The sequence below is a fragment of the Vanellus vanellus genome (genome assembly GCF_965231255.1).
Source record: "Vanellus vanellus genome assembly, chromosome: 11".
Taxonomy (NCBI): domain Eukaryota; kingdom Metazoa; phylum Chordata; class Aves; order Charadriiformes; family Charadriidae; genus Vanellus; species Vanellus vanellus.
The window spans coordinates 23,785,952-23,808,197 of record NC_138916.1 but is presented as its reverse complement, the minus strand read 5'-3'; the positions used below and the strand labels follow the sequence as shown (position 1 = coordinate 23,808,197).

The 22,246-nt window shown below is 57.2% G+C and overlaps 1 protein-coding gene across 1 annotated transcript in view; it reads right to left on the bottom strand.

The window, feature by feature from the left end:
- CORO2B (coronin 2B) overlaps positions 1–22,246 on the bottom strand; it is a gene marked incomplete at its 5' end in the record, with an annotated part of 48,374 nt that overhangs the window by 19,445 nt on the left and 6,683 nt on the right. The window contains one exon of the mRNA XM_082489106.1: positions 4,417–4,617. Within this exon, the coding sequence (XP_082345232.1) occupies positions 4,417–4,617 (201 nt within the window). The remainder of the gene's footprint in view (positions 1–4,416; positions 4,618–22,246) is intronic.

Below are 22,246 nucleotides of genomic sequence, written 5' to 3'. Positions count from 1 at the left end.
GCAGGTGAGCTGCACAAACACGCCGGTTTATTTTTTGATTGAATAACTGTTTCCAAAAGCTGTCGTGGCCCTGGGACGGGGACGGGGATGGGGGCAGCGCAGCTCTCACACTTCAGGGCTGCAAATACAGTATCTTCAAAAAGCACCGTGTATTTTGTCCCTTCCCCCGGGTTCCCCACGCATTTGGATAAGGCTAAAGAGTTTGGGAGACTAAACAGACCGAAGCTGAAGGTGATGGATCAGGGATGGAATCCCCCTGTGAGGGGGTGGTCCCGGGGCTGCACGGCCCCATCCCGGCTCTGGGGTCACAACTGGGTGTGAGAGCAGTGGCTTTCCTTTCAGAGGAACAGAAACGCTTCATCGCCACCGATAAAAGCCTGGAACTGCCACGAAACACATCCCGGAGCGTTTGAAAGCCCAGAAGAGGCGAAGGCTCCTCCGTGGGCGACTTTGTGCCATTGATGATGATGTTGGTGGCCATGCCGGATTTCAGTGTTGGCGTTAAGGGATGTGCAGCCCCGGGGAAAACGCTGCTGCTTGGGCTGCAAAATGCGACGCTTCAGATTCTCCCAATGAAGCACATTTATCTGCTGTAAAAATGTAGCCACACCATTCCTGATGTTTCTGGGGTGTTTGCACAGATTTTTTAAGAACAGAGCCCAAATCCTGGCTTTCCTATAATTTCACAGCCCTTCTCTGTCCACACATCCCTTCACAAGGCGGAGAGGATGAGGGACATGGGGGACGGCCGGAGCCTGGAGTGTGTCCGGAGCAGATGGAGCAGAAGCGTGGTCTGTGCTGGAACACAAACAGGGATGGAATTGTACTGAGCTGCTTTTCTGCAGAATTGCAGCAACCAAGCAGGACTTGATTTTGCTCATGATGATAGACCTCAACCCAGGCTGGGTTATTGTTGACTCAAAATGCCCATTTTTGATGTCATCTCCTCTCCCTTTCAGCTGAATCACATGGTTTGGGTTGGAAGGGACCTTGAAGACCACCTATTTCCCCCCCTGCCCCGGGCAGGGCCCCCTCCCCCCAGCCCAGGCTGCTCCCAGCCCCGTCCAACCCGGCCTTGAACCCCTCCAGGGATGGGGCAGCCACAGCTCCTCGGGGCACCCTGCGCCAGGGGCTCACCGCCCGCACGGGGACACATTTCTTCCTCACATCTCATCTCAATCTGCCCTCTTCCAGTCTGAAGCCGTTCCCCCTCCTCCTATCACTCCGTGCCCTTGGAAAAAGTCCCTCCCCGGCTCTCCTGGAGCCCCTTTAGGCAGTGGAAGGGGCTCTGAGGTCTCCGCAGAGCCTTCTCTTCTCCAGGCTGACCCCCCCACCTCTCCCAGCCTGTCCTCCCAGCAGAGGGGCTCCAGCCCTCCCAGCATCTCCAGGGCCCTATCACAGACTGGTGAGGGGCGGAAGGGACCTCTGGAGATCATCTCGTCCAACCCCCCTGCCAGAGCAGGGTCACCTACAGCAGGTTGGACAGGAACGTGTCCAGGCGGGTTTGGAATGTCTCCAGAGAAGGAGACCACCACCTCTCTGGGCAGCCTGTGCCAGTGCTCCGACACCCTCACAATAAAGAAGTTGTTCCTCGTGGTCAGACAGAATTTCCCGTGTTCCAGTTTGTGCCCATTGCCCCTGGTGTCACTGGGCACCACCAAAAAGAGCCTGGCCCCGTCCTCTTGCCACCCACCCTTTAGATATTGATAAGTGTCGATGAGATCCCCTCTCAGCCATCTCCTCTCCAGGCTGAACAGCCCCAGGGCTCTCAGCCTTTCCTCAGCAGAGAGGTGCTCCGCTCCCTTGACCACCTCCGTAGCCCTCCGCTGGACTCTCTCCAGGCTCTGAAGCGCGGACTGAATCCTCCTGTCGCTACGGTTTGGGGAGCAAATCATCTCCTCGAGCCCCAGACCCAGCATGGGCACGCACGCTCTCCTTCGCCCGCTCTCCAGGGGTATTTACAGCTCAAAACCTTCGCGGTGCTGGGGAGAGGCCGGTTCCCAGTGGTCTCCAGAATTTGGGACGCTGCCCCAGCTCTGCTGCAGCTTGGGGAGGACGGGGGAACAAAAGGCGGCCGTGCTGCGTCTTTCCAACCTACGCGGGTTGCGCGTCCCCTCGATCGCTACGTAACCGCGCGAGGGACCAGCACGCCTGACGCGCAGGCAGAGGAACATATGGCCCAGCGTATGCAAATGCATTGTCGCTCGAAGCATAAAGCAGAGAGGTTTCTGGTGAACATTTCTGAGCAGAACAGAGGGCAGATATGTAAAAAAATAAAAATAAAAATAAAAAAAAATTTAAAAAAATGGCAGCAAATCAAGTCCTGAGTAGATCTGCAGTATCTAGGTTACCTTAATTATGTTCGGCTAAATATGGATGCCAATTAATTAGAGGGCTGCTGATTTCCAAAGAAAATTAGTTTACTCTTAATGAGCTAATCAGTCCCTATTTGAAAAAAAAAAAAAAAAAAAAAAGAAAAAAAGAAAAAGAAAATGAGAAGAAATGATTAGATTGTACAAAGGCGTGTGCAGCCAGTTGACACGGAGTGCCAAGGTCTGCTCCGGCGGGGATTTATTGGGTGTGATATTGCCAGGATTTCCACACGGGGCCGGCCATCCCTTCGGAACAGGTTGCAAACGGTGTCGCGCTCCCTCTGCTCTCATCCTGCTGGGACCGGACTACGTTTGCCAAAAAAAACCAAAAGGGTAATTTGCTGGCAATGCTGGTTATTAGCTCAGGATTTAGGACGAGGAGCGAGCGGTGTGCGGACGGGCATCCTCCCAGCTCGGCGGCACGGGGAGGGAGGCAGAGATGGAGGCTGGAGCGCTCCGAGTGCTCAGACAAAGCTCCCGGTTTTTCGAATATTAATAGGAGTCAAGCTGCGCGCTGCAATTAAAACGCTGATTATAATTTCTTCCATCTGTAGCTGATTCTACTCCAGGAATTAAAGAGAAACTCAGAAGAGATGGGAACGTTACACGGGGAAAATGCCTAAGAGGAACGCCAGGGTGTGGGGAGAGGGGGTGCGGAGGGGCCCGGAGGGGAGCGCTCCTCCATCCCCCCGCGGCCGGCTTGGCCAGTTTCCCCTCCCCGCTGGAAATCCCGGTGGGTTTGGCGGCCTGAGAGACAAACACCTTCTCCCCATCCACGTCACGTGTCTTCACACGCGGTGTGTCTTCGCGTTACACGGTGCATCCTTAAGGGCAGTGAGCGCAGCTCCTCCGATGTCAAAGATGCGCCCCAGAATGAGCGACTCGGAGCCCCGTGGCCCCTCCCGCAGCCCAAGAGCCGTGGGGCGAGGGCAGGATGCCCAGGGACGGGCTGCGGGTATCAGTTCGGAGCTGCCGGTCCACACGCTGGAGCACCAGCAGGAGAGAAGCAGCATCAGTGCAACCGTGGTACCCCGCGGCAGTGCCGGGCGCCCCCGGGTTCAGGAAAAAAGAGAAGGTAATATTTATTTCATGTTCAAGGTCGCTTCTGCACAGCTTTTCCTCCAAGAGACACAGCTCTGCGTCTGCCGGGCGCTCCGAGTGGGATCCCCCGGGGGCAACTTCTGCAGCATCAGCTGAATTTCCGGGAACGTCGACTTGCGTGAGCACGAGAGGTGCGGGTTCACGTGGGTGCTCGTGCAAAGAGCTGGGGAAAGTCTCAGCTGGGGAGGCAGAAGCCCAGCGCGGGGGGGAGGAAGGATGCGCGCTGCAAACGGGATTGACGGTGCAGAGGTGCACACGCCGCTCCTCCCGTGGGCACAGCCGCAAACCGAAGCCCAGAGCACAGCACACGGCTCCCGGGTAAGGGGCTACGGCTTGGGGATGGCCTCTTCTAAATAAATCTTACACGAGGTGGCATCCGCCAGAGGGCACAAAGCAAGAGCCCCTGGGGTTTTGCCACAGCGCAGTGCCACTTCGCAGCCGTGCGCTCCGTCTCAGGGTGTGAAATTTGAGGGCTGAGATTATACGGACGCGCTCAAAGAAAGGGCAAGGACTGCTGCCTGCTCGGCAGGAGGAGGGGCTCCACAGGGACTTTGCGGGAGCCGTCTGGGTGACATACCGGCGTCACAAACCCCAGCGGCCTCCGCCGCTGCCGAGGGGCAGGATGGAGATGCGCCCAGCGCCCGCCCTGCCCGCCACGTGCTGACTGAGAGATGCCAAAAACGCCAGAGCGAAGAGAAGCTTTTAACAAATGTTTCATTTTCTTCTTAAAGAAAAAAAAAAAACCCAATTCACTAAGGCAGCTGTAAATCCTCCCTTCCCCGCGCGCAAAAAAAAAAAAAAAACCCAAACGGTTAAGGACAGCGGAGGCTTCGATGCATCCCGCTGCAGGAGGGTATTCCCGGGATGGAGCGTGCATCCACACACCCGCGCTTAGGGACCGGCTCCAAATCGGAGTCACCTCCGCCGGGGCCAAACCTCCTACCTGCTCGAGGGGGATGACGAGGAAGGAGCCCCCGCCGGCGCTCTCTGTCACGATGGCGAGGAAGCGGGCATTGACGGCGCAGAAGTGGTTGTCGTGGACGTTCTTGGTGATGGGGATGCCATCGAAGCAGTGCTCCCGGCTCGCCACCTTCCCGTAGACGTTCCGAAACTTGGAGCTGCGGTACTGCGGGCGCCATGACATCTGCTGGGCAAACACAGAGCGCTTAGCCTTCCCAAAATACCCCACCGGGGCTGTTCCCCGGTTGCTTTCCGATTTCCAGCCCGTGCCGCAGTTGGGATTTTGCCCAGCGAGGCGCAGCCGTGTCGGCGCAGCCCAGACCTGCGAATACACCGCCCTTGAAAAAAACGTACGGCGTCTCCCTGGTGCAAAGGTACAACTCACGAAAGGCATTAAAAGGCTCTCTCTGCTGTTGCAAAATTTAAGCCGATCTCCTTTTCAGCATGAACGGCTTATCGAGAACACACAGCACGACTACTTCATGTGCATATGACAAATGAATTAAGGCTTTTAATGCGATGACTTGGAAATGGATGGGTCTGGACCCCGCGAAAGCATGCAGCAGGGCAGGGTAAGAGCACTTAGGCAAGGAGTGAGCCCCGGAGAGCTGGCACACGTTGTGTTGAGCTGTCTCAGCCTATTTTGCCTGGGTCTCCCTGCGTGGATGAACCCGCAGCATCGCGGGAGCGCGTACCGCAGGCCGGCTCCCATCGCTCCCACCAGTGAGACGCTCCCAAGAGTGAGATGCTCCCAGGGATCCCGCTAGCCGGTCCTGGTGGACCAGAGATCCTGAGGTCCCCCAGCTCATCCCGCTTCTCCATAGCAAGTCCAAGGGCCGCAGCTGCGTGCACAGAAACGAGCGCCCTTTTGCATGTCCTCCCTCACTACTTTGCTTTTTCTAAGTAAAAAAAAAAAAAACAACCAAACCACTGCTTTTTTTTTTTTTTTTCATGTCAATCTTCTTTTGAACAGCCCTTATGGTAGCACAAGTGTTCACGATAAAATCTATAAAGATTGAAGGCACTTTGAGTGTGCGGAGCAGCATAAGCGTTTAAGCCACCTTAGAGCAACATAAGTACTCGGCTCTATCCAAACCCGGTAACTGCACGCCTGAGGACTCGTAGCCACTCGCGTCTCCATCACCAGCATCTATTGACAAAAGCACATAAGTGTGTACTTAAACGCTGGGTCATCTGCTGAGAGCATCTCTCAGTGGGAGGCACCACCAGAGAAACGCTCCGGTGGCTGCTCTGATCCTAAATAACTCCGACGGAGTCCCCGCTTCGCCCCAAACTCAACGCCGCGGGCGCAGGCTTGGGAGCACGGTGCGTTTGAGCAGCATCTCCCGAATTTGAAAGGGGAATGCTTTAAGACCGCAAACAGTAGCGTTTCCATCCCTAGCTCTTACGAGCGAGCCCAACAGCAGGATTAACTCCCGGCTGTGGGGCAACAGGCGGAGCGAGGAGCAGCGGAGGGGGACAGCCTGCGCTGTGCGTTATAGGGCCGACGGCAAAGGGACATGTCGCGGTGACCTCGTGCGAGCGGAGACCCCGCTGTGCCGATATTCCCCACGGCGTCTGACGCCCTGCCTGCAGGAAAGCCGCCCCTAGGCAGAGTCCTGCGCGAGGATCCCGCTGCGCTGCCTCGACCCCGTATCGCACCCAAAACGCCAGCGGTGTCTTCCACCCCACCAGCAGCGCAGCAGCCGGGAGCATCCTTCCGAGGATGCACGGCAGCACCAGGGCTGCGTGTTTGCCACAGAGGTGACGCTGTCGGCAATCCCCAGGCTGCAAGGAAAAAAGGACACAGATCCTTGAGGATTTAACACCCCCCCCCCAAAAAAAAAAAAAAAAAAACGAGAGCAGAGAGACATTTTTGGCTGGAAAAGTTTCTGCTCCGAAAAAATGCAGACTCACGTCCAACAGCGCGCTGTGAATCTGTGCCAAACCTACCCAAGCGGTCGGAGCCAGGCAGGGCACGGAAAAACACCCCGACCGCAGCTTGAGGAGTGGCTTTCAAGAGTTTCACTAAATCCTACGTTTTCCTTTGTCTGAACGGATGGGTTTTCATGTCGAAATTAATTTTGCTATAATATTGAAAAAGAACAAAAGTGTGTTTCGCTAGTTTTTTAAGCTCTCGAATTGCTCCGTGATCCTGCGACTTTGACTTTGCTCTCGTTTCTGCTTTCTGTGCCCCTCTACTCTGGACCTATTGCAAAAAAAAAAAAAAAAAAGCCCCAAATTCTACCAAAAGGGCCATTTGCTCTATCCCTCCCCCACCAAACTTTTCAGATGCCTCGTAGCGTATCCCCACGCAGGAGAAAACCCGCGAATCCCCCCTGCGGAAAGCCCTCCTGCCCCACGGGGGTAAGCAGAAAAGGGGCTCCCAATATTTCCTGCATCCAGAAATTCAACTTCACAAGTCGCTGCCAAACGAAGCGCCAGCACAGACGAGCTCCAAGCATCCCGGAGACGTGTTTTTACCCCTTAACGTGGGTCTCCGTGCGTGTGCTACGGATGCTCCCGACCCGCCGCGGTCCCCAGCCGCGGGCGATGCTGCTTCCAGCACCTCAGCGCTTCTGCATCCCTCTTTTTCTTTTTTTCCAGCCCTCCTTCTTTTATCCTTCCACATAAAACTGGGCAAGGCTCCACGCCGCGCCGGGAGGAAGCAATAAGCTCAAGTGCCTCTTTCACTGGAGAAATCCAGAGTTTCTTTCCTTTAACCTCAGTCCGTATTTCCTGTAAGCAGCGTCACATCACCCCGCGGCCCCGGGGATGCAGACAGCCCGGAAAAGCCGGCAAAATCCCTGGCAAGGCCTTTGGGGCTGCCCAGAGCCGGCATTGTGCGGTGGGCGGCTCCCGGCCGGGGCCTTTCCTGCAGATTTCTGGGGTTTGGTAGCCAGTGGAGGCTTTCCCATGCCAGAAATAGCTCCCGTGCCGCGTGGGAGAGCGCAGAGCCCGGTGGGGGCTCGGGGGGGGTCCCAGCCCCGCCGGCGGCAGGGAGCATCAGCCTTCAGATGGAGAGGGGGCTGTAGCGCGGGAGCAGCGGGGAAAAGCAACTGATGGGACGCTTACGCATCAACGTTGATTCTGGTTTGAAAACTAAAAAGCTCGGCAGCCTCTGCTCAGCTCCTGCTGGCGCGTTGTCCCGTTGCCGGAGCGAGGTGCTCAGGGGACGGGCGGGCAGGCAAAGTCCGCTTTCGAAACATCACCTTCACCTCTGGTCCGTCGGCAGATGGCTTTGGCAGAGGCCGTGCTTTCCAGCTGGAAAGCATCCCAGGGAAAGCGGCGCCTTGCTCTGCCGTGCTGTGTCACACCTCCGGGTTTGGCACGTGGAGGTGCTGCCGGCTCCGGCGGGATCTGCCCACCCTGGGCTGCCACCCTTTGCCCAAACCCCTTTCCCCGTGGAGCCCACCGGGCTGCGGGAGCCATCGCCTACAAATGAAAACCTGGAAATATTCTCTGGCCGAGAAAAAAAATCACTGGTTTCCCATTGCATTATCCCACTGGGGTGCTTTTTGTGAGCGGTGCTTCAGTTCTGGATTCATGAAAACTTCTGAGTTTCCAAAAAGATGCCAGCTTTTTTTTTCCATTTAATTTTACTATTTATCCCTCTGTTTATTTTCCCCCACTATATATACTTAAACCTTCTCTTTGAAGCTAGTATCATCTCATGGGGCGTCCAAGCATCCAGGAGATGGAGGAGCAGGAGCCCTTTGGCTTCTGCCGGCAGCCCGTGGTGGCCACAGCACTGAGACTGCGGCAGCGCCGCCGGGGACACGATAGGTCCCGTTTGGAAAGATTTTTCTGGCACTCGGCTGCTCCCCAAGGATGTAGAGAAGAGCACAAGCCCACGTGCAAGGCCACCAAGGGACCTTAAGGATGCGAGGAAGAAGAAAGTCAATGAAAAACCAACGTGCAAAGGGTGATGCACCGCCCTTACGCTGCAAACGCGGCTGCCGATGGGTTGCACGTGGGAACTCTTCCCAGCAAAATACATCGTTTCACAAGAAACACCGCTTTGTGATGGGAAACTGTTGAAAACGAGTCGAAATTTCTAGCCAGGAGGATGAAAATCTCTTATCCCGCAGGCTCTGCAATCCAGGGTAGAGGTATAGTTTCAAACGGGAAATAGTTTTGTTATTTACTTATTTGTTTCCACTCCCTGTGTGCCGCTTTGCAGAGTCCTTCGCTCCCCGGGGTTTCCGGGCTCGGAGGGGCCACGTTGGAGTTCGGGGCTGGACAAACATCCTATTTCCCGGCTGAGCCAGCGAAGGCTTTTGAAGACGAGGAAGGGATGGAGAGGAGGGGGGATGCGGGGATGCTTCGGACACCGACGGGACGCAGCCCAGCCTCCGGCACCGAGTATTTTGCAGGTGGTGGTGGTATTTCCCGGCCGGGGAGGAAAACAGCCCCTTCCCCAACGGAGCTCGACTCGGGCGAGACAAAGCCGGAGAGGAAAGGCTGGAAAAAGCAACGCAGCCGCGGTCCCACGCCGGCCCCTCTGCCCTTCGCTTCCTCCCACGGGGCCGGCGACGGCGGGCTTTGCACGGGGGTTTGCGCGTGGAGACCCACGTGCCCCATGTCCCACGGGGTGTGGGGGAGAGGTGGCCGTGACCTGGCGGTGGTGGCGTCGTTGTGGCAAACCCTCCGCGTGCCAGGGGACAGGGAGCTTCCCCAAAACTTACCGAGAAGCGTTGCATTTGCTGTCTTCCCCTTGAATTTAAGCCCTTGCTCCATCTGCATTTCAGCAACCGTGGGAGCGAACAGCATTTCAAACTCTTGGGGGTTTTGTTCCAAATGTCTTCACTTTTGTCTCCTCACTTACAAGCTATTTGCGGGGTTTTGACTTAAGTTTGGCAAAACCGTGTCTGTTCAGAACCTATCGTTTTCATCGCAAATTATTTCCCCTCTACGAACACCCTCCTTTCTGCTCTAGAACAGAAAAATGAAAAAAAAAAAAAAAAAGGAATTTGGGGTGAAATCAGGGGTGCTTGGAGCTTCCAGCCATCACCCCGCAGCCGACGGGCGTGCTGCTGCCGGCTAATCTCTGGGAAGACGAGGGATGCTGGAAGACAAAAGAAAATCCTGCTAATTTTTGCTCCTGGGGGCCGCCTGCCCTGTGCACTTGCATGAAGTCTCAGGCGTCTCGGCCCCGGCTCAGATCGAACTCCCGGCAACGAGGGACCGGCTCCTGTCACCGTGCGATGTGCCACATTCGGCAATTCTGGAAGTTATTATCCAGAGCATTTGCAATCCTGCAATATATAACCTTTACGAAACTCACTTTTTGAGTAATTCTCTACATTCTGCTGACACTAATGGGCATTTTTATTTTTCCATCACCTCACTCTCAACAGCTTAGAGGCATTAAAAAAAATATTATTGATTTAGTGGAGTCGTTTCCATCCATCTCCAGAATCGGACTAATGTGCCACCATTTCCAAGGTTCATTCTGCGTTATTCTTGAGCTCCGGTTTCGCCTTTCATTACAAAACTCCTCCCTTGTTTTAGCTTGAGCAGAACTTACATGAAAAACGAGGATATTATAAAGCACTTCGAAGCGAGGCAATAAAATAAATCACATCCTCAATCACAACATTCAGTATCAACATTAACTTCATGAAACAAGCAGCAGCAGAGAAATTTTCTGCTCCGCTCCGACGTTTTGAAGCTCTTTGCAACGTTTTACTTATTTAAATGCTTGAGGGGAAGAGCGTGTTGTCCCAAAATCCCAAGCCGGAAGGTGGAAATCTCTTCGGCGACGACAGTTTTAGCAGAAAAGGGGTGCGCCGGGAAGCCCCGAGGAGGGATACAGGCCAGTGCAGAGCATCATCTTTCCCCTTCCTCTCCTTCCCCGGCTCCCCCCGGCAGCCCCGGGGAGGGAAGGGCCGGCGCTGCCGTCCCACTCCTCCGCTCCAAACAAAAGAACAAAGCAGCTCATTGAGGTTTCGTAATCGGAGCAACGATATCTGCCACCGCCGGGCATCCGCGCCGAGCCAGGCACCCCGGCTCGGGGACGGGGACGGGGGAAAACATCCCTCCTTTAGCAAAAATATTTCATTGAAGGAGAAATGCAGAGGAGCGCCGGATTGTTTCTGCGCGTCGTTGCGCCGGTTTTGGTGCTGTTCCTCAAAACCCGGGGAAAACACACGGAGGAGGCGGGGGAAGACCCCGGGGGGAATATTATGGGCAAGGAGCCCGGCGTTTGCGGCTCCGGGTGATGCCCGCCGCGCTCCCCGGCCCCTTTGCGGAGGGGCATTAATATCTTACTCTGACCCCGCTCCACTGCAAAAGCAGATCTGGGGAGAAGACGGACAGGAGCGTGCAACGGGGGTCGGTCAGCGAGAGATGTTCCCTATAGGATGGGGCTGGATGAAGGCGATGATGCTGAGGAGCGGCTGCAGCCCCGTACCGGGGACGGGACGGGCAAATTTTCCTCTCCGACAGTGTGGAGGTGGCAGGGAGCTGACTTCCCTCTTTCCCCCCCCCTACCCCAGGAGCTGCAATATTGCATCCCGAATCACAGGGCTGAGTAAGAAACGGAGGCATCCGCCCGAGCGGGGGCAGGGACCCCCCCCCAGGCCGAGGAGCAACGCATCCCTGCGGCTGCGGAGGGGTCAGAGCTGCCCCGTCCTGGGCGCCCCGCGAGCTCCTGCTTCTCGCAGCGTGGGGAAACGGGCTTTTGAGCGAGCGTCTCAGGCTGCCGTTCAGTTTTGCAGCAGAGAGCAGCTTCGGAAGCAATTGCATTTAAAATAAAAATAAAATAAAATAAAATAAAATTATTTTGCAGGTTTTTCTCTGGGATGGAGGATTGGTACCCCCCCCGCCCCCCTGCAGCCCCATCAGGCGGGCAGAGAGGATGCCGTGGGGCAGAGGGATGTGACCCACACGTCCCCGCACCACGCACAAAACCCACAGGGACCAGCTCTGCCCACATCCCCTGGGAACCGCACTGCCCTTCGCCTGCAAAAAAAACAAAACAAAAAAAAAAAACAAACCAAAACCCAACAAAAGGAACCAAGAAGCAAAAACCCAACCCTTCTTTAGAGCTTTAGAGGCTTTTCTGGTCTGCTGGCAGCTCCAGCCTTTGCCTGCCAGCAGCAGCAGGCCACAGCTCTTGTCTCAATGTGTTTATTTTTAAATGCATCTTTTCAAGCATCGGGAGTCTTGGCAACAGGAGCGGGGAGGGAGAGCTTGCGCAAAGAGCCCCTAACGCTGCAATAGGCACTTACACAGCACAGTGGACTGCAATCCCCCCAAAAAAAAAAAAAAGGGTATATCCTATATATAGCGCCGTTTAATGTGCGTCAATCGTCAAAGCTTTCCGAGAAACGAATTTCTGACTTCACCTGTAGGAAGCAGTCGTTATGGGGGGGTTGGCAAAACCCACCCCCCTCCCCAGCCCCGGCGCAGCGGGAGCACGTTCTCCTTCGCGCTGTGCCCCCCAGCAGCACGTCTGGGGGGTGACAAGGGGGCTGTGGCACCTACAGCAGCTCTTTGGGTTACCCCATGGCCTCAGAGAGGTTTTTAATAGGAAACCGGTGCTCTTGCATCGTGACTGTCCAACTTATTGTTCTGTCTGTGGTTAAGTATCAGGGTTATGGCTGACTAGCGAGAAAAAAATATTTGCCTGAAAAAGTATGTTGGGAAAAGGAAATATAACACTTTTTTTTTTTTTTTCCCCCTAGAAAAAATGGGGCTTTCAGGAGGGGTTTTGTGGCATTCCAGGAGACAGCGCCTTTCCGAAATCACATTATTCCCTTTTTTCTTGCCTCCTCCTGGCGCAGGCTGAGGTTCCGGAGAGCATTCCCCATGCGGGGCTTTCCAGTTAAAGTCAAGGCACAGTTTTATACGAAGAAAACCAAAGACAGCTGAAAACTCACCCCCTCATTCCTCCTGTGCCCCTCTTTGCATGGGCTTATTGTCCCCTCTCTCCTCTCCGGAGCCAAGGCGTTCCCCGCGCATCCCTGGCAGCCGCTGGGCAGAAGTTATTTTCCATCAGAAAGGTCAGCGGTGCTCGAGTTTGACATTTGGAGTATCGATCAGCCATTCAGGCGACCAAGTGTAACTGGGCAAAAACAAGAGCCGTTTTCCGGCACGTCTTAACCCGAGGAGATGGCTTCATCTGTAGGAAGCAGAGGGCTGCCCGGCCGCCCCCCGCCCCCGCCCTGGCCCAGCGCCGCTCCTCACAGCTCCCGTGAGCTCAAAATAGCTCACCGGGGCTTATTTTGGAGGAAAAACCCATCACCGAGCTCGCTGCCGCGCCACGCTGCTGACCGCGCTGCCTTCCAGGACAGACTCACCATCCCCAAAGTCCCTGCGAGGCGGGCACGGCCCCCGCTCTGGTCCCAGTGCTCCTCCACAACTGGCGAGCATCGGCGCCGGGCGATTTAGGAGCCTCGTGGATGAGGGGGGATTAAACTCCTTCCCAAAGGGGCTATTTTGGCCACGGACCCGCGGTGGCCGGGGGCAGGGGGGACCTGCGCCTGCGGGGTTCGACGCTGGCGAACAGCGATACACCGTCCCTGCACGCACTGCGGGGCGGGGGGGGCCCCCCCAACGCCACCTCCCCACCCCGACCCTGTCCCCGCTCGCTCGGATTGAGCAAAACCACTGTTTCTTTCACCGGGAGGGGAAAAGGCAGCAGTGGGAGCTGGCAGAGCCGCCGGCGGGCTGTGGTGGGACAGCATCACCCCGAGACATGTCCTGTCCCCCCCCACCCACCCCCCAGCTCCTCCGGACACGGAGGATGGGATCCGCTCCGCGCACACGCCCGGTGCGTTAGCAAAGCGTTTATGTGGGATTTATGCTGCTGGAATCCACTCCCCGAAGAAAAGCTTGAAATTTAACAGCTATATTTTGATAAGGTACCCAGCATTGCCAAAATTAGTCATCAAATGCTTATTGTTCCATGCACATTAGATTAGAGCCAAACAAATGCTGATTTTAATCTCTCCAGCGCTCTTAATGCTCAGACGCTTCTCAATTCAACCTTGAAAACCGCTTTTGTTCACATTAATGGCTTTCATGCTAACGAGGCTCGCTAAGATTTAACATTTAGGCACATCCCGTTCTTCATTTTAATAACAATTCCGCCGCAGAGGGCAACACGCGTTCGCGGTGTGCAGGCGTAATCCAGCCCCCAAACGTGTCTGAAAGTCCACATTCAGCATCGCTGCTTCGGCCGGGGCACCCGGGCGCCTTCGCAGCCCGAAGCTCGACTTCAGAAGCAGACGGGCTAAGAAACGCCCAGCCTGCGGTGGAAATGAAGCGGTTTCTCTTTTGTGCCAAGGGACATGCGGGGCAGAGCCGGCCAGTCGGGCTCTCGGCTCGCTCGGGCTGAGCCGCTGTTTCTATGCATCTCTCTGTCCCAGCCTCATTAAAATGCCCTGCGCGGGACACTCACCGGGCTGCCGCGCTTGCTTCCCAGCACGCTAGACTTGTGGAGGTCTCTCATTGACTCGACAAGAGCTCTGTGCAGAGAGGGAAAGCAAAAAACATTCAATTCACCATCCCGGGGAGGCTGAGAGAAAACCACACAAACCCTTCCTGCTTCTCCGCGCCGCGGCGTTGGGCAAGGCCTGGCAGGATGCGACCCTCGCGGGGCTGCTCCCGGGCAAGTTTAGCAGGAGCCGGAGCATCGCCGGCGGCAGGGCACGAGGCGCAGCCGTCACGCCGAGCCCCACGTCCTCCTCCCCGGTGGCTGCCAGCCCCGTTTAGGGTAATTACGCACCGCCGCCTACTTTCTTCTAGAGAACAATTCCAACGCAAAGAGGTTTTGCTCCCGAGACCGTTCGCAAACGGAGGCATTTACGTACACGGCACATTACCTGACTCATGCACAGCCCCGTAACGTACTCATTAACCTGTCCGGGAACCCCGGGACCGGCAGCGGGATGTGAAGCCACATCCATTAATACGCCCAGGTGAAGTTTGCCGGCGAGTCAGATGCTCGTTCAGAGACCCCAAAGCACCGAGGACTGCCCCTCGCCCGCCACAGCCAGGGCAGGATGCGGCCCTACACACTGCATGGGGACGGCGTGACACGGCAGCGGGGCCGCCGCAGCCCCTTCGCGGGGGAAATACGGAAGGTGGGACACTTTTTTCACAGGTTCCCAGCATCCCAGACTGGTGAGGGCTGGCAGGGCCCTCTGGAGCCCCCCCAGTGCCACCCCCCGCCAGAGCAGGGGCACCTCCAGCAGTGGCACAGGACACCTCCAGGCGGGTTTGGAATGGCTCCAGAGGGGGAGACTCCCCCCCTCTCTGGGCAGCTGTGCCAGTGCTCTGCCGCCCCACAGGAGAGAAGTCCCTCCTCAGGTTGGGATGGGACTGCCCATGGTCACCTTTGTGCCCGTTCCCTCCTGTCCCGTCACTGGGCACCACTGGAATCAGACCGTTCCCACCCCCGGCACCCCCCCTTGGAGGACTGATAAGCGCTGGTGAGACCCCCCTCAGCCTTCTCCTCTCCAGACTGAACAGCCCCACGGCCCTCAGCCCCTCCTCAGCAGAGAGACGCTCCAGTGCCCTCCTCATCTCCGCAGCCCTTTGCTGGGCCCTCTCCAGCAGTTCCCTCTCCTTCCTGACCCGGGGAGCCCCGAACTGGACACAGCGCTCCAGATGTGGCCTCCCCGGGGCAGAGCAGAGGGGGGGATGACCCCCCTCCACCTGCTGGCCACGCTCTGCTTGGTGCCCCCCGGGATTTTTGCTGGGTATTTTCGATGCAAGGGGCTTTTGCAGGCACCAGAAATGCGGGGGTTGCACTCAGCCGCGGGGAAAAGCCATTTTGCCACACAGCAAACCTTGAAAATGATGCAATTTCAAAGGCTTCAATTTTAGAATCAGACTTCTCTGCAAGAAGCACTTGCTTGACTTTTGGAAAAAAAAAAAAAAAAAAAAAAGGTGGATTGCACAAAATCCAGCACAGGCTGATGGACGGAGCTTGTTGATGTGTTCCCAGCACGTGTGTCCCCCTCCGAGGAGCATCCCCGGGCGTCGGGGACGGCGGCCAGAGCGCCGCACACCCGTACGGGGCTGACAACGCGCCCCGTGCAGCAGCACAGCGGTGATGGCGATCCGAGCCCCGAAGCCAAGTCCCGCCGGCCCGAGAAAATGACAGGGATGGGAGGGGCAAAAGGGCTTTGACAGTTGTATGAGGTCGGTTCAGGATTATATATTGACCACTAAAAAGCCGATTATGGGTATTTATGAGACAGGCAAAACTGCAGGTCCCATTACAGAATAACTGTGTCGATAACGAAGAACAAAGCTCCCCATCAAGCCTCCTGTGGCTAGTAATGTTTGGACGGCTGGGCAGTTTTGACTCCGAGAAAACATCAGCAGTGCTGCGGGACCTCATCCATCTCACGCCGCCGTGAGAGCGCGGTGGCTCCTGGGCCGGGGTGGGGGACAGTCACAGCTCTGCTTCCCCCTCAGCGCCGGTCCGGCCGAGCCCCTGCCCCGGGGTGGGGGTCTCACGCAGACCCGCGCAACCCCTCCACAGCTGCCAGTGGGCAGAAATGCCGCCTGGAAATGCTCCACTGCCAGCACCAGGGACACAGTCCCAAATGCCATCAGCATCTCGAAGGTGCTTTTTCTTTTAGACCAAGTTTTTCCGTGTGTGTCTCGATCCCTCAGCAAAAAAAAAAAAAATAAAAATATTTCATATGTCCCCAAATAGTTACAAACATTCAAGAACAGAGAAAAGAGTCTCCTCCTTGGGAAGAAGCCTTTTTTGCCTGGTCTTGATATGGGTTTGATCGCTGTGAAAAGCTGATAAGCAATTGCATAATTTTTTGCTTTATTGACGCAACGTGGAGCCCCGGGGCACAGCACCGGGCACAGCTCAGCAGGCTGCGGAGCCGCAGGCATGCCGGTCCTCGCCCCGTGCCAGCTCATGCCACACAAGGCAGCATCCCTCAGCACCCCTCACCATCCCTCAGCACCCCTCAGCATCCCTTCACCACCCCTCAGCATCCCTCAGCATCCCTCAGCACCCCTCACCATCCCTCAGCATCCCTCAGCATCCCTTCACCACCCCTCAGCATCCCTCAGCACCCCTCAGCATCCCTCACCACCCCTCAGCATCACTCAGCATCCCTCAGCACCCCTCAGCATCCCTCACCATCCCTCAGCACCCTTCACCATCCCTCAGCATCCCTCAGCACCCCTCAGCATCCCTCAGCATCCCTCAGCATCCCTTCACCATCCCTCAGCACCCCTCATCACGATGCGCACCCACGGCACGGTGAAGTGCCATCAGCCTCCTCTTCTCCCAGAGGAAGAGGTGACCCAGCCAGGCAGGGAGAGGGTCCTCCTGCTCCCATCCCACCCCACCAGCTCCGTTTTCACCGTGTCCTGCCGGGATGCGGTGCTGGAGCATCTGCCCCATGGCTCATGCATATTCCCACCACTGATGAGAGACTCCTCCTCCCCCATCCCCACCAGCCCTTGACACATACCGAGTCCACGGAGCAGGGGAGAGCCCTTCAGCCCACTCTTGACAACACTTTGGAGACCCAAATCCCACAGTGACCAGCAAAGCTCCTTCTTTTCTGCCTATTTATGCATCTGGCTGATGGCACAAACAGCTGGAGCGGCAGAGGGAAGCTGAGCAAATGGCTCCAGCTCTGCCCCCAGCCGCAGGAAACACCTTTGGGCTCTAATAAACACCGGAATAAATGCACTGAGCGGGGCACGTTCCTATAAAACAGGCTGTCGTGTTCCCATCCCCTCCGTCCCGCTGGGCTTCGCCCTGCCCGGTGCAGCTGGATGAGCTCGCAAACCACATGGAGAAGCTAAAAACTCTGCTGGGGGGGAGGAGGGGGGGGAGCGGAGGTGGCTGGGGAGTGGTGTGGGACGTAGCTCGGGTCTCAGGCTGTACACCATCCCTCTGGCAGCTCCCTGCCACCAGCAGCATCCCGGTACACAGGATGCTCTGCGGTGGGGGATGCTGCCAGCCCATCGGACGGCACGTGGGACATCCGCAGCGTGGGCTCAGCAGAGCCCCCAGACCACACGTTGCATTAAGGTTGCAAAAAAAAAAAAAAAACCAACAACAAAACAAAAAGATTTGGGGTTTGATGCTGAATTCACTGTGCCCTCACTCGCGGGGTTTTGCATTTGCCTGTTTGCCAGAGTGAATGATGAGATGAGGGCTTTAATTGCCTTGCAGCGCAGGAGCACCGGCGCTGACGTGGCCCGGCTGCCTCCTTCGTGGGTGAGCTGGCACCGTCCGCTCACGCTGTGCCCCAGGAAGGCGCCCCCCACCAACGCGCCCACATCCCGAACCTCTCCCCCCGGCAGGGACGGCAGCGGAGGGGGATGGACCCCGCTGACGCCAAATCCGACGGAGAGATACAAGCGCCGCAAGAGCAGCGGCTGCGCTCAAGGGAGGCGTTTGGGCTGCTTCGCACTCTTCTGTAACCCGAAGAGCAGCACCAGGGCTGCCGTGAAGCTCCGCGGGGTGGTGTCCCCCCGCGAGGAGGTCACACTCAGCTGGGCAGGCAGGAGCCTGGGCATCCCCGGGGCTCGCTCTGCCCCACGTGCCCACAGCCCGCGGCCCCGCCAGAGCAGCCCAGTGAAGAGGGACGGGGCCAGCAGCACGGTGGGATGCTCCGAAAGGCGATTTCCAAGGTTGTGCTGCAAATCCCGGTGTCCCTGGGATCTGCATGTCCCCCATGTCCCCTGGCTCTCCAGCACCTCTGCGGGTGCTCTGCAGCAGCCGGCACCCTGCCACCCTGCGCCCGGGAACGATGCTACGATTAGATGTATGGTGCTGTGATGACATTAGCACTGGGGCAGTGAGAGACTGGGGACACCAGGCAGTCGTACAGCCCAGGACAGAGCTCCCAAGGGGCTGAGACACACACCACCACCCCCCACCACCGCAGCACTGCTCCGATTTGGTCCCCCCCCAAGTGGGGCTGAGCTGCCAAGTGCCAGAGCAGATCTCTGCTTCCGCAGCCAGTGGGGCGGTGGGTGCACCCCATCTCCCCAGGGGGCACCCTGGAGTGGGGGAGGCACCCCGAGAAGGGATTGTTGGCAAAGCGCAGTTCACTTTGGGAAAGCCACTTATCCGTAGTGCGCAGACAAGGAGAGGCAGAGAGAGCTCCGTGCTTATCCAACTTGTAAAGAGCTGTAGACTGATTTTACAAATACTAAGGAATTAATCCAATTAACATGGTCTAAACAAAGGACAAAAGACAGATGAACATTTCTGAAGCGCTATCTGCCAGTTGAGTTTTTTCCAGCCTGGAAGGAAGTGACTGGGATTTCCCTGGAGTTCAACTTTTCAACGATTTCTTCTTTCCAGAGACCCCTGACTGCCTGGGGAAGAGCCTCCCCTCTTCCCGAGCCGCTGGGAAAAAAGCACCAAGTGAGGCCAGATGTCTCCTGGCCATGGGGCCGGGCTGTCACCACGAGTCCCCATCCCTCCTTGACCACGGTGTTGCTTCCCGCCCGTCCCGGGCACTTCACGTGGTGCCACAGATATCCCGGACTGCGCGGGAACGATGCAAAAAGCATCCCTGGCGCCCGCGTTTGCAATACTGGGCAGGGGCCCCATTTCGGAGCGTTTTCCCCCCAGGAAACCTTCCGGGGGAGGCAAACCAAACCCCTCCCGGACCCACGTGCTGAGAAGAAAGACAAATCTCACGCTCGTCAATAAATTCTGTAAACAAGCACAGTTTTCCTCCCACTCTGTTTCCCGACTCCTTCCCACCCCGTGAAGCTGGCGGAAACATCCTGATGAAGGACAAAGCGTTTCTTTGGCCCCCGGAGCTGCCCCGGGTCACTGACCACAGGATTTTACCCTCCTCCAGCTTCTTGGAATAACGTTTCCTTGAGGATAAAAATTATTGCACGCTTTTTCCTCAACTTGAGAGGTTTTTAGGAAACTCGGAGAGGGGAGGGGGGGGGGGGGGAAGGTCTCTTTTCACACGTTGAGATGAGCGGGTAAGCGAGCCAGGGGCTCTTCCACGAGCGTTATTTCACATCGCGTCACACGTCGTCGAGAAGACTGAGTCAAGAGACTTGGTTACAAGAGGTTGTTTTTTTTTTTTTTTCTCCAGCCAGGATTCCCCAGTTTTAAGCCGAATAAGCGGGGCTGCCTGTACAAGGAGAGAAAGCCTCCGGCGGGAGGATGCCGTAAATCCAACCCCTCCTCAACTCACCTGCTTTTTAATTGTAACGAGGTGAAAAGCCACACACGTGGGTATTTAAGGGCTGGGGGAGGGTGGCTGCTCAGTCCTGTGGGTAAGAAACTCCTTGGGAAGGTGCTCTGGGGTAGGTGAGGGGAAAGAAATTGGGGTAAAAAGGGTGGCTGGGAGCACTAACGCCTCCGCTTTTGTGACAGATTGAAAAAAATCCTTACTAAGCCCCAGCTCTGTACAGGATGTAAACCACAGAAACCTGTTTATCCTGGCAAGTGGCACTTTACTAAAGCAGGCAGATAGCGCGCGGGTGAGCAGCTCAGACGCTTCTCCCTCACTTGCTGTTTTTCACCCAAACAAACTCCAAAATGTTCCCTGGGAACGGGCACCCCGGGGTGCTCCTCGGGGCACCGGGCAGCCCACGCTCTGGTGGCTTCTTTCCTGTTCCAGCCGCTCCCGTACGGAGCCATTCACTCCTGGACGGCTTACAAAACCGCAAGGCTTTTTTGGAAGTTTGTCCCAGCTGGGGGCAAAAGTTTTCCGAAAGAGAAGAAGGAAAGGAGAAGAAAAAAAAAAAAAAAAAAAAGAAAAACAAACGCTATCTTCTAAATATTTCAGGCTTCAGAAACCCGTTTCCTGGCCAGCGTGAGGAAGTGCCAGAGCCTGGGTGGATGAAGGTCACAGGACGGCGGGGGCCGGGATGCGGGAGGCGCCGACCCCCCCGCCGCCAGCCCGCGCGGTGCCCGCCGGGCAGCTGGAGCCCGGACAAGCCCTGCCTGGTGTGCCGGCTCCCAGGAAGGGGGAAACCAGCCGCAGAAGCGAAACGAAGACTTCTTATTCAGGCACAAACAAGAGCCCGGGGGAAGCTCACGGAGGAGCAGTGGCGATAGTCCTTCCCTGCCCCGCGATGTCCGTGCGTTCACCGGAGCCTCAAATCTCGCCTTTTCCCTATTTTTTTTTTTTCTTTCTATTTGAGCACACAGTGCTCTAGAATGGGGTTTCTTTGCACTTAACGTATGACGAGAGCTACCAGAGTGACTCTCTTTGCCAGAGGGGTGCAGTGAACCGACCCGGAGCTGTAAACCCCCCACCACCACCACCACCCCCACCCCGGGGAGGTGGAGGAGCCGCCGTCCCGCAGGCTGAGCCCGCACGGGATGCTCATCGCGCACCGCGGCCTCGCCTGCGTTCACCCAAGCAATATTTTTGCACGTTCGGCTTTTCGGTCGCTTGCTTAAAGGACTCGGCGTTTCCACAAGGGCCGAGTCTTCCATGGATTTGCTCTCTTCCGACGCAGGGAGCTCTTTTGGGGTATGGGTCAGGTTTTGGGGGGGAGGAGAGCTGCGGCAGCCGCTGCGCTCCTTGATTAAAAAAACACTTTTCTAACCTTCCCAGCTATCTGCAGAGCAACTGGGGATGGGCAAGAGGGGCTGCCGGTGGCAGACCCCCACCCTGGGCATGGCACCATGTCCCTGGGCTGTTTCCATCCCTCTCTGGTGTGCGTGTTTCCCCCCCCCCAATATGGCTGGGGTCCATCGGGGCGCAGCGCGGGGTCCTCACCTGCCCTGCTCTGCTGCGCGGGCTGCTCGGGTGCCTCCTGACACCCAGGAATGGATGTAGGGCTCAGGGGACCGTGGGCTCTCCTCGACCCTGGAAGAAAGGGAAACCCTTTGGTTACAGCACCCCCGCCGCCGCCTGCCCCAAGCCCCCTGCCGGGTGCCAAGCCCAAACCTCGGCTTCACCCAACGCGCTCGAGAAATGCCAACACGCACCGGGGCGCAGCCGCAGGCAGCTGATTCCTAATGATATTAGGATTAGCTTCAGCGCCCCCCCGCCCCCCCCTCCAGCTCTTGTTGCCAGCCCCACATGGCGAAGCCACCGCTTATCCCGGCTGCGAGCAGGGATTTCATGGCGTGGGCTGAGCAATCCCTCCTTCACCGGTGGGGATTTCGAGCCCCAAAGCACTCGGTGTGGAGGCTCTGGGTGCCGGTGGCCAGTACGGGGATGGGACCTGCAGCCCCCGGCACCCCCAAGCACCACTGCCACGCTCCCGGTGCTGCTGGCACGGATGGGTCAGGATGTGGCCCCCATGATTCTGGAGTCCCCCTCCCCTCCCAGGCCCTGCAAGAGCCAGCGTGCCTTGGGGCGGGCACGCAGAGGTGGTCCTGTGCACAGACAGAGAGACCATTATGCTCTGATGAATTTATAGCAGCTATTGTACGGGCGGAGAGGAGGGATGCTCGGAGCAGAAGGCAACAGGGCTGGGCTGTCCGAAGGGGCAGCCATGGCTGCAAAGGGACCTTCATCCCTACATCACTATCGGCTCGGGCTTCGGCAACAGCCCCAGCGTCCCTACAACCCTGGGAACCGGCCTTTTGTGTCCTTCCCCTTACCAAAACCCAACAGCATTAACTCTGTGACAGTGATGCCCGGCGCTGGCATCCCCCTGTCCCCAACACAGCATCCCAGACTGGTGGGGGCCGGCAGGGCCCTCTGGAGCCCCCCCAGTGCCACCCCCCGCCAGAGCAGGGGCACCTCCAGCAGTGGCACAGGACACCTCCAGGCGGGTTTGGAATGGCTCCAGAGGGGGAGACTCCCCCCCTCTCTGGGCAGCTGTGCCAGTGCTCTGCCGCCCCCACAGGAGAGAAGTCCCTCCTCAGG